The 11,920-nt window shown below is 47.6% G+C and overlaps 1 protein-coding gene and 1 long non-coding RNA gene across 3 annotated transcripts; one reads left to right on the top strand and one right to left on the bottom strand.

The window, feature by feature from the left end:
* Positions 1-984: 984 nt before the first annotated feature.
* On the top strand, positions 985-3,874 carry CIAO2B (cytosolic iron-sulfur assembly component 2B). The gene is made up of 5 exons (XM_075434027.1): positions 985-1,180; positions 1,268-1,345; positions 1,567-1,692; positions 2,150-2,195; positions 2,704-3,874. Exons 1-5 carry the CDS (start codon positions 1,043-1,045, stop codon positions 2,799-2,801), a joined length of 486 nt encoding a protein of 161 aa, XP_075290142.1. The 5' UTR covers positions 985-1,042; the 3' UTR covers positions 2,802-3,874.
* Positions 3,855-7,979, bottom strand: LOC142362902 (uncharacterized). 2 transcript variants are annotated; one of them, XR_012765371.1, is made up of 4 exons: positions 7,857-7,979; positions 6,221-6,532; positions 4,861-4,997; positions 3,855-4,034 (listed from the first exon to the last, which is right to left on the bottom strand). It is a non-coding gene; the product is annotated as an uncharacterized LOC142362902 (long non-coding RNA). The 2 variants fall into 2 exon arrangements; XR_012765370.1 differs by lacking the exon at positions 3,855-4,034 and having other exon boundaries at positions 4,700-4,997.
* Between the last annotated feature and the right edge of the window lie 3,941 nt (positions 7,980-11,920).

The following is an 11,920-nucleotide window of genomic DNA, read 5'->3' as shown; positions in this document are numbered from 1 at the left end:
ACTGAAGGCAGTCACGAGGGATGACTGTGTGAGAAATCAAACTCTCTCTGATTAGGGAGCGTGAGAAAGGAGGGAATCGTCCTGTTTGGCCTCATAGCTCAGACTCCTATCTGTGGATATAAATTACTTTCTTGACTGTTTTGCAAGGTCACTCGCTTGCTCGTTCGTTAGCTTGCTCGCTCGCTTGGCTTCCCAATAAAGGAAACTTGCCTTGAGAAGAGAGAAAGTCCGACTGATTTCTTCGCCACATTTGGTGATTCCAATCGCCGCATTTGGCCAATTTCTTTGCTGCGTACGTCCTCTCGACATCCTCTGACGCAGCGAGTCTCAGCTCCTTCCAAACCCTCTTTCCTTTCTGACAGCCCCCTCCACCCGGGAGCACGGCTTGGCAGGGCAGGCACGCAGAAAGCCCAGCCCTGCACGCACCGTCTTCTGCAAACAGAAACCAAACGCTTGGCAAAGCAGCCGCAACAGGCGACACGCAGGGTGTTTACAGAGGAGCACGCGCTTTAACCCCGCTAAAAAGGGGGTATGAAGCCAGAACAGGGCATCGGTACACTCTGCCGGCTCCAGCTTCTTGAAGTTTGCAGGGCTTTTTATACAGTTTGACTCTTCAAACTAATTAAAAGATGAAATAATGTTAATAAAGAAGATTCTGTATTTAGCACACAATCTAATTTATCACCTTTTCCCACGCTGGGTCGGCTCCAACGGCCCCTCACGGACCCCTCGCCGCAGCCACTGCTTCGCTCCTAGGCTCTCCCAGCCCGCCCTCGGCGCCGCGAAGCCCCGGGAGCCGCTGAGGGGAGCTGCCCCGGCCCGGGAGCCGCTGAGGGGAGCTGCACCGGCCCGGGAGCCGCGGGGGCCCGGGAGCCGCTGAGGGGACCTGCCCGCCGCGCCGCTCGCCACACGGGAGCACTGCTGCATGGGGAAGAGCCGGCCGGCCCGCCCCGGCACCGCCTCCTCCTCCGCTCCCGGTGCGGCGGCGAACGGCGTCCGGGCTCCTTCCGGCCCGGCGGCGGTGAGGGCGGGCGCGGGCGCCATGGTGGGCCCGGGCGGCGGGGCGCCGCTGGAGAACGCCAACCCCCTCATCTACCGCCGCTCGGGGGAGCGGCCGGTGACGGCGCGGGAGGAGGACGACGAGCTGCCCGACTCCATCGACGACCGGGAGATCTTCGATATCCTGGCGGCAAGGGAGGGGAGGGCCGGGCCGGGGGGTGGGGGCCGAGCGGGGCGGCTCCGCGCCGCTTTCCTTAACCCCGCACATCTCATTCGCTCCATTAACGACCCCGAGCACCCGCTCACGCTAGAGGAGCTGAACGTGGTGGAGCAAGTGCGGGTGAAGGTGAGGGGAGAGTGTGAGGGGAGCAAGTGTGGGGGAAGATGAGGGTGTGAGGGGAGCAAGCGCCGGTGATGGTGAGGGTGTGAGGGGAGCAAGGGCGGGCGATGGTGAGGGTGTGAGGGTGACCGCAGCATTTACCGGTGTCAGGGACCGAAGGCGGGTGCCGGCGGTTCGGGGCGAGGCTCGCGGTTCGGTGCCGGAGGTGTGTCTGTGCCTTCCGACAGGTGAACGACGCGGAGAGCACGGTGGCGGTGGAGTTCACGCCCACCATCCCGCACTGCAGCATGGCGACCCTCATCGGCCTCTCCATAAAAGTAAAACTGATCAGATCGCTGCCTGAGAGGTTTAAGGTGAGTACTCAAACCATGCTGGAAAACAAAAGAAGGGGGTTGTGTTTGAAATAAATTTTAAAAAAAGGTAACACAATAAGCTAACTTACAGTGAAGCATAACGAGAGCTTTTCTCGTGTTACGGGTGGGGAAGCGCTCCGGCGGGCAGTGGGTTCAGGCATCGACACCGGAGCAGGGCTCAAGGCAGGCAGGGCGATGATGGGGAGCTGCCTGCCTGCCCGGGAGGAGGAGGAGGAGAGCCTGGGGTCTCACCCCTGTCTGGAGGAAGTGTAAGCAGATGGAATGGAGTGTTCTCTCATTTTAGACTGTATTTTATTCTGCTGTGTACAGTAACTGCTATTGGCAAGAGTGTCCTTTTTCCCCCTCTTTTTGTTATTGTCATATCATGAAATACTTCGACCTTGAGCTTCCAGTGTTGTGTTGACTTGTCCCGTTTCCTTTTGTGATGCTTTTCAAGCTGGATGTTCATATAACACCGGGAACACATGCCTCTGAGCATGCAGGTAAGGTTTTTTAGTCTTTAATTTTTTTTGAAATCTGAGAGAGGAGAGAGACTCCCACACCTGCAGAGCAGCTGTTCAGCATCTGGGACTTTACACGCATCAGCCTTTGGGGGATGGTACAGAACAGGAGCGTGTAACAGTGACAGTTCGATGTGTTCTGTACTGTACTCCAGACCCTCAGGCAGCCCATGAGCTAGTCATTGATTTGCCTGGGCTGTGGAGGACTCGGAAAATGGGGGGAGGCTGGGGGGGAATTTCTTCCTGTGTTACACCTCCGCAGGCGTAGCTCCCTGCCACATTGGAAACAGCTCGCTGGTTTAACGTGTGGTAACGTGCTAGCTTTGACTTCAGGCTGCAACTCTGCAGAGCACTTAGCATCTGCAGAATTACTAGTCTACCCGAGTACCGTGGTGAGAGTGTGATTATGTGTCTCAACGTCAAATACTTTAAAAAAGACATCGTATACCAATTTTTTGACCGGTTTCTTGTGGTGTTTTTTCCTGCACAGTTAATAAACAGCTTGCTGATAAAGAACGTGTAGCAGCTGCTTTGGAAAACTCTCACTTACTGGAAGTGGTGAATCAGTGTCTGTCCGCTCGATCATAATTGCCTGAGGAGGAAATCGTTGGTATTCTGCTATGTTAAACGGGTTTTGTATAGAAGGGGTGATGCTAGTGTTACACTCTACATGTATCTATGAGCGAAATAAAATCACCTGGATTTTCCTAAAGAAATGTTTCATTACTCCTGCAAAGAATAGTATCTGGGAAATTAGCTTATAGGCAGCTACAAAAATATAATGAAAATTGACTTAAATTTTATTGGTCATTGCATAGGTAGGATTTTTCTCTAAAAATATTTGTTTCAACCTGTTTTTAGCTGGTTTCTCACTAACCAAAATCAGTTGTAAACTGCATTTTTGGTGGATTTTGGACTTTACAAGTACACTAAGCTAACTGGCACTTAAAATCTTTACATTCCTATGTCTGTTTTGGACTGCTAATACAATTTTAGCTTCAGACATCAAAAACTGTGGTAGTTCACGTGTGCAAAGTTGTAACACATTTTTGCAATAAGTGTAAACACTTTGAAATCATCTGCCTCGTTTTTGTTACATTAACTTGGACTAGCCAAAGATGGAGGGCTCTTTAGAGCTATTTAAAATGCGATTTATTTTTAATTATTCATTACTTGTGGTAGGAAATACAGTATCTTTGAGGTAGGTTGTGGGGTTTTTCGTGCACCTGCCACAATATAGGAGGGAGTCATTCATAGTTTTCAGTACGAACAGTCCAGCTACCCTCTGCTGAACGACTTTCCTGGCAGTTTGACAGCTAAATGACAAGCTTTGCTTTAAAGATATTGAGGTTTAATAACAGCATCTAGCCTATGTTTCCGGTCTGGGAAATGTGGCATTTACTAAATGATTGTATTTGGCAGAAACTGACAACAGAAAAATTCATCAAGAGGGAATTCCAGAATTTGAACTTTGGTAAAGATGTTTCTAACAGTGGACCACACGGAAAAATAACAGCCTGTTAAATCCTGCCAGGTATTTTGGTGGCTGCACACATGCAACGTTACCTTCACTGCCATCAGCTACCTAGAGAGAAGCTAACGTGCTTCTAAAAAAGCAGGTTGTGCTCACCTGTGTCATGGTAGAGCTTTATGTTTCAGTCGTGTTTTCTCTTGGAGGGTCTCAGATGCTTTTTTTGAAGACAGTGAAGCTTGCAAACACTATGTAAGCCACAGCCCTAGTAGTCCAGTCTCGTCTGTTGAGCAGCTGAGGAAACTGAGGCAGTGGTGATCCAAGTGCGACATCTAAAGTCACATAGTGAACTAGAACAGAAACAAATCCAAATCTTCTCATTTCCGAAATGACGCACCCGGTTTGCACAGGGCTTTGACGGAAATCCAACTCTGCAGCAGCCTTCGAGTGATCAGCACTTGCTTGGATGTACGAATGAAACTGTAAATAAAGGCACCATTTTTGCAGTACCGGCACTGGGAAAGGAGCAGAATGACCCAGCTGTTAACGCTGCCTTTCCCCTCTGCTTCTCTTGCTGAGTCACTGAACTGACTGCTTCTGACAGGGCCAGCGTTTGCACCGCAAATGAAACTTTGGCTGTGGCAATGCATGCGGGCAGCTCACAGGCAGCACGCTTGGTTGGCTTGATTTTGTTTTCTGTTTGTTTTTTTTTTTTAATAAAAATTTAATTTTGCACTCCCAGGTTGTGGGGAAGAAAGGTGTGCGAGTATGTGCCAGGGGGAAGACAGAAGGATGAGTAAGCTGCCAACAGACTGCTGCAACCTGCGCGCCAGATAGAAGTCAGTAAACTATGCCCTGCTTGGTTTTCACCACTACATAATAACAGTGTTAACTAATTTATTGGGGTGTTGGCACATGCCTCATGAAGCACAGTGTACACCGTAACCCTGGGGTGCGCTTCGCACCACTTCTCAGAGACGCAACAGCACGTCGTTAGATGGTTTAAATCTGGGGGATGACTTTTCAGTAAAGCGACTTGAGGGTGGGATTTCAAAGAAAAGGTCTGACTTCTGCTGCTTAGGGATGGGGAATTCTGTTACTTTGGATCTGGCACGTTTCTTTAAGCGATGTGGATGTTGTGTTTATGAGACAATAGAAACAACAGCAAGAACAAACCACAGTCACTTCGCTGAAGATCGCAGGTCCTCCTGTCCGGGCTCCCTCAGCTTGGATGCTTGCTGAATGGTAACGAACCGCCAGCGCTAGCAAAGATCTGCCGTTCCCTGGTTTTAGGGATCATTTGCTGGCTCCTGCTGTATGGAGATAAAGTAGGAGAACAACACAATAATTTGTTACAAATACTTCTTTTCAGACTTACATTTTTCCAAAAAGCTACCCCTAAATTTAGCCTCTGGAATGCTTTGTAGTAGGACACATTCCATCAGAAACTATGACCCTTTTGAGCAGCTGCGTTGCATATAAACGGCCTCATTCAAGTCCAGGAAAAATGCCAGCCGCAGACATCTGTTTGCATTCCTAGGCTGCGGGCAGAGCCTTCCAGGGGCGGCTGGGTGGCATTTGCTACTTCCCGTCTGCAAACACCGCAGCAGGAGCTCCCGAGGGCAGCTGGCTGCGTGGCGTGCCGGGTGTCTGGGCCCACAGACCAACGCGACGCCTGCGTCTCGGCGCCCACCACACTGTGGGTACCTGGGCCTGCACCCACCGCCCCACTCCCGGAGGCAACGGCTGCCTTCGAGCTGCTCCCTCATGGCCACCGCTGCTCTGTAGCTCCCGAGGGCTCCTCATCCCACGACTTCACGAGCGGCAGGGAAGCAGCTCGGCAGCTTTGCAGCCAACGATGCAACTGAACGGTCCGTGGAGGAGCTTCACGCTCCAACGGCAGTACTCCTTGCGCTCCGTTGGTGGAACGATGTGTACTACGCACTGGGAACTGTTAGTTAAAGTTACTTCAGTCTTCTGGCCTTGCTTAAGACCGATGTGTTTACATCAAATAGTGTTGATAAAGATCTCCCTCCGGAGCTTTGATTTATAAACTACATGTTTTACAATGTTTTTTTCTTTTCATAACTGTTAAAAGCATTTCCCTTTAGCCTATCAAGCAGACAACTACAGCACTTTCCCTTCCTTTAGGAAATGCACTGTTTGGCGTAATCACAGACTGAACAAGTGGCAGAGTCAACTTTTTTTCCCTAGACAAAAGAAGAGTTTATAGCAAAATCTTTCAGATGTTACTGGGGAAAGGTAAGTGTCAGCAAAGCAAATAAAATCAGGGGACGCTGAGGCTATTACCTATGTGTTTAGTCTGCTGCTATGTCACAGCCATTTGCCAGCCACATTTAATAGAAAGCACATAAAACTGCTTTCATTCCACAAAATGCTAAAAATACACAACATTTTTACAAAACATACAAACAGCAGAGAGCCCTCGTTTTGTTCAGCACACTTCAGTAGTTGCAGAAGACATTCTATTACGTTCTGCATCCTTCTCACACACATTTCTTCTCTCATGTTCTACCTGTTAAGAGCTTTTGCGTCCTGCGGCAGGTTATCTCCGCTCCTTAGCTTCCGTTTCTGGATCAGAGGAGCAGCCCGGTCTGCAGTGATAAAACACCCTGCTTGGTTGGAGGGTTGGAAACCCTGCTCTCCCAGCTTCACTCCACACACTCTTCAGGGTCGCTGAGTAACTTGCCAATTTTCTCATCAGTTTTGTTGCTTTTCAGCATCTTCTTGTAACACAGGGAAGCTTCAGATGCCAAGGCTGTCCTCTTCAGCACTGAGGTTAGAACAGTCTCTGGTTCTTGCCGCTAGCTCAGGTCCCAGCGCAGGGCTGGAGGGAAAGAACAGAGCAGAAGTTAATTTCCAGCAAGTCCGTGGAACAAACATAGTGTGGGAATGGGCACCAGCTGCTGCCTGGGAGCTTTGGGAAGGCACAGGAAGAGAAAGCGAAGGAAATGGCGGGGCGTACAACACTTCACTGTGCTGCCACTAGCCTCGGTCAGTGGCAACACAGAGAACAGGGAGCTTCTACAGTGCTGGAGGCTTTGTCCTCCAGATTGTGGGGAAAATAAGTGAGCTCCCATTGCCTTATGCTAGACATGATATCCTCCACCCCTCTGGTTTCCTTGTCCCCTCGCCAAGGCACGGCCATGGCGCGGCCCCCCTCTGCCCTCTCTTGCTGGCCTGTTACGCAGCCCATCCCATCCGTGTGCTGCAGGCAACAAAGCCCTCGATGTCCAACTGCAGGTTAGTCACAAGCAGCAGGAGCAGAGAGGAGGATCAGGAAGACGAGCATCTACGTGAAACTAGTGCTTCACGTTGACAAAGGGAGATGCACACTTTGCCAGAGCGTAAGTGCAGTGGCCAAAGAGCGTGGGGAACAGCCATGTCCAGGCTGGGCCAGGCAGAAGACCTGAGCGACTGGCAAGTCATCACTGCCAAACTCTCCCTTCTGGATGCGATCCTCCCCATTATTTTGCTGTTACTTTGAGATGATGGTTTATCATAGCACTGTTTTCCCTAATCTACCCAAATTTGTTTCATATGCGTTCCCATCAGATGCGTCACACATGGCTTGGACCAAAACAACCTCAGTAGATGGTCAGGAGCTTGCTTAACCCCAGGATGCCTGGCAGCTTCATTTCTCTATACTTTTGCTAATGGAAGAGCTGGCACATGCTCTGTCTAAGGATTCTGAAGGGATCTAAGCAGCAATGCTTTTTATTTCCCCTGCAAACTGACAAATAAATCAAGCATGTAGTCTGAAATTCTTGCAGAGAAAAACAATAAACACCAATAAATTCCAAAATATTTTCCTAGCAGTTTTAGTAGACAAAACCTAGGTTTATTAATGAAAATCAGAAAACAGTTTCATTAACAATGCAGCCAACTTTTCTAAAAACACAATTACTTTGGAGGTAGACAGAAAATAATGATTAGCAATGAGTCACATAAATTGTTTCTCTTCAAATTGGTACGGACTTATTTTCACAACAATGCATTTTAGACATTGTTTTTTGAAAGGTAGGTCAATAATGTAAAGAGCCTGTCAAATTCCACTTTATTAATGATTCTTACTAATGACAAAATTGACTAGGAGCTTGAAACAGGAGTTGTTATTTAAACAATCTCTCCCCCTTCCCCTTGAAACTCACCATTCTGGGTCTGATCCTGCAAACTCTGAGCCTTGGTTGAGGTTATACTCTGGATTATATTTTTAGACTAGAAGTGATGAAGTCTTGTCACATTTCTTCTTGTTGGTAAGAAGAATCTTGGGCCATTCCTAGTAAAACAACTGAGAGTTAATTTAATTTTTCAAACAAAAAGTAAACATTGTATCAGCTTCAACTTCAAACATAACTGCCTTACTTCAAATGCATCTGCCATTTGTGTGTCAGCTCATCCACAGTCTAAGCACTTCACTCCACAGGGGATGTACCTACGCAGTTACCAAGTCGTATAATTAACAGGTTTTTGCATTTCATGGCTGAATAAATAAACACTATAGCTTAGATGCAAATTGTATACACACCAGTTAATGTATCATACTGGTTTAGCACTCGCAACATATTCTACTAGTCCTTAACACTGCAAGAACTTTGCTATGAACGTTACGAAGATGGTGTACCTCCTCTGACATTTCACTGCGATCCCGTCTCCATCCCCTTAAAAGTTGCTTGAGTCTTTAACTGACTACAAATAAATTGTGTCTTTTTTTGGCTTGCATGCCTACCGGGCAATCCCTGCTTCGCCATGAAGAATGACAAGATGGAAAAGACAACGTGGTATGAATCGTGCCTTGGTCCAGCTGGGGAGAATGGAAGCCATCCCACAGAACAGGCTCCGGAGTACACAAATAACAGAACATGCCACAGAGAGCAAACACACACATGAAAGCTGCCAAGACTGTGACGTAAGGTCTCTGATTAGCTGCATTCAGGTCTGTACGAGCAGAAACACTTGCCACAGAAACACTTGCCACAGAAACACTTGCCACAGAAACCGCAACGCAGAGAGCACGTGCTCTTACCAACGTGGACAACGTGAGGGCCCGCCCTGCTCCAGGGCAAATGTTCTGCCCGCTGCCCGCAGGTCTCTGCCAGCACCGCGCACGTCTGCCCCAGCCACGCAGGCTGCCCGACGCACCCGGGCTGGGGAACAAAATCGGAAAGCTCTGCAAGTTAAGTACGTTCTTGCATGTGCAGACCAACCAGTCAAATTAGCGAGATGTAGAAAAGGGAGTACAGGAGAAATGGGAAACAGGGGGTAGCTGAAATTGAGCGGAGATGGCGAATCCCCATGCGGCTCAGGGCTGGTGGTGGCACCCCAGCAGCTGATACTAGGATTTCACATGGGGCAGCAGCTGTCCCCAGACCTGGCCAGCACAAACCCGGAGGAGAAACCAGGGACGGTGTCTTCACCCAGCACCGCGGAGCTCCTGCTGCCTCTCAAGGCTGGGAAGGGCCCCCCAAAGCCCAGGAGCTGGCCTGGCACCTCCGGCATCGTCTGCTTGGCCGGGGCCCCAAGTCAGCGATGCCTATGCTGTACCTGCTGGTCCACATCAGGTTTTCGGCTCCCACTTAACCAAACCCCTTCACAGGTGTAAAATCAATGCTCACCATCCACAACAGCTCTGTCCCTATATATAGTGACGGGCTGTACATCTCATAAAATCTCTTTTTTAAAGACGACACGGTTTCAGCTGAACTGAGATACAATCTATTTCAGCTGACCCGGTAATTATCAAAGCATTCAATTTTAATTAGGATGATGGTTAATGAAATCTGCCATAAAATCGTTTGTGGGTTTTAGTCTTTGTAAAAACCCCTTACAAATATGTAATAGATACAGAGAAATAAATAAGAACAGTATACAATGCACATTGCTTTCTTTCCACCTAATCAGGGGAAGCCTATACATCGATGTGACGATGGCGACAGGATGACAGACTCCTTTCTCCAATGAACCGTTTTCTTCTTATAAGGCAAACAAAGCACTCCATCTCTATGAGATCATCTAGAAAAGTCCTCCTTCCTGAAAAATACTATATTCTTTTTTGTTGCCTAGCTACATGCTGCTGTTACCTTAGAAGGCTGTAGATTCATCTGAACGATTCTGGTGGTGCTGATGTGCTGGAGCAGAGGAGTAATGCAAATATACAACCTTTTCTTTGGTAAAGATTATGAAAGAAAGGGGTGAGTGTGAAAAGAGGAGACCAATGCAGAAAAACAATTTACTGTATTCGTCATATTCCTTTTGACATTAATTGTTGAATAAAGACCGCTCCCCCCCCACCCCCCCAGCTCTGGGTGCGTGAGCAGGCAGTGCAATCACAGACTTGATGCTTTTGACGTGAGAGTCTGATGCCAAGGAAGTGTTTGCCTGGTTCCTGTTACTTACTGCTGTACGTAAGCGTAGAGAAGGGAAAAAACTGTGAAGGCCTGATTCTGATCTCATTTCCAAAACTATAAAGAGGGAAAAATGTCATGAAAGGCAACTGATTTGCTGAATTTCGTTACCACCAGAGAACGGGATGATCACTGAGTCCTTCTTTGAACGCAAGTAGCCTTGATGATTTGGAAAATGAAGAAAGTCCCCTTTAAATGCCTAAGGCCCAAAGATTCACACTGTAATGTGCCTGTCAAAGAAACCTCTGACGGGGAACTCTGCCCTCAAGCATGAGACACGGAGAGACTGAGAGCTGAGCAATAACTCCCTGGCTCTTCCCCAGCATGATCAGCAGCTCAGCACACCGCTGCCTCACCGCAGATTCCAGTGCGCTGGTATTCACTTAGTGTGGGGAAGTTTCTTGCGGGAGGAATAAGACAAACAGGGAAATAAAGTCATTTCTTGCCTGCTTCACTGTAACTGGTTTGGGTGTCACATGTCCTTGATATGTGTCAAGATTTCACAGTTGTACTTTTAGGACTGAGAGACTTAGCACAGGAGTTTTGATTCAGCTTGTTTCTAGTTAGGGCTGGCTTTGAAACTAAGATCTGGATTTGCTCTCATAAAACAGTATTTTTCAAGTCAACTGTCTATAACCCTCTTTATACAAGGCACACACTTCGTACCATTCTATTACCTCAGCCTATGCTTGTGCTTGGTCTCCACATTTTATCATGAGCCTAGATCCTGATCATTTTAAAACAGTATGTAATGAAGCATATTAGGATCATCACAATTATTATTACATTCATTCTCAAGAATAAAATCAGGAAGAACTTTGACAATTTAAAGTGAAAATAAGAAATTTTCATTGACTGTAGTATATTCTACAATAAGAATTCTGGAGATCTTCATCAGAATTTCTTCTTAGCGAAGCAGGAAATGAGACATTTGAAAGAAGCACAGATGCCTAGCACTGCTGTGATGCAAACGTGGAATCTGCCAAACTCAGCACATTCCAACTGCAGCAATTCTGAGTTTCTCCTGGAACAGATGATAACATCTCTCACATCCATATTCCTACACATTTTACACGAACAATTCCATGACATCACTCACCACAGGAAAAGACACCACACATTCTGCACGGGATTACACAGAAGTGTAAAGCCTTTCTAATTTGAATTCTTAAGTCTCTCCTGTGACTGTGAGTTTTTTGTCCCTGCATCAAGCTTTCAGTGATTGAAATGAAAGGGAAATGGAGTTTTCCCCCAGAGGAAAGCAAGGTGAGACTTTATCACCTAAAGCTATGTTTTAATTCCCGCCACCACCTGTCCCCACCAGGAGCCTGATATAAGGTGCAGCGATTCGAAGCATTATAAACGCACGTTTGGACACAAAACTAAAGCATGCTGCGTAAAAACAGATAGATTGATAAATCCTTGTACTTTTTTCTTATCTAGTACACAGAAGAGGGCAGCACAGTTAAAGTTTCACTTTATATGGCCACAAACACTACACATTGTGTTTCTGCCTTAGGTCCTTCCCTCAGTGACGGATCAATACGACTCGGCACGCTGGAAGCGTGTTGGTCGTTTCCTCGGAGGACAACGGGTCTGCTCCTACTTACAGGTTTTCACTGCAAGGAGGCTTTTCCTTGTGCACCTATCATATTCATGGAAACATCTGCAATATGATGACTTTCTGCAGATTTTCAGACCCCACATCCCCAGCTCTTGCTTTGGTATCTCTGTAATGCGCTGAAATGTAAGCAACGCTTCGTCACTGGCGCAATCTGCCATACGCCCGGCACCCTCACTGTAATCTCTTG

Source organism: Opisthocomus hoazin, chromosome 12, assembly GCF_030867145.1.
Source record: "Opisthocomus hoazin isolate bOpiHoa1 chromosome 12, bOpiHoa1.hap1, whole genome shotgun sequence".
Lineage (NCBI taxonomy): Eukaryota > Metazoa > Chordata > Aves > Opisthocomiformes > Opisthocomidae > Opisthocomus > Opisthocomus hoazin.
Note: the sequence above shows the minus strand (reverse complement) of the source record. Positions and strands in the feature narration are given on the sequence as shown.

Coding starts and splice junctions, on each gene's coding strand:
- CIAO2B (XM_075434027.1), top strand. CDS start 1,043: ATGGTGGGCCCGGGCGGCGGGGCGCCGCTGGAGAACGCCAACCCCCTC. Junction 1,181..1,267: donor ACGACCGGGAGATCTTCGAT/ATCCTGGCGGCA, acceptor AACCCCGCACAT/CTCATTCGCTCCATTAACGA. Junction 1,693..2,149: donor CGCTGCCTGAGAGGTTTAAG/GTGAGTACTCAA, acceptor ATGCTTTTCAAG/CTGGATGTTCATATAACACC.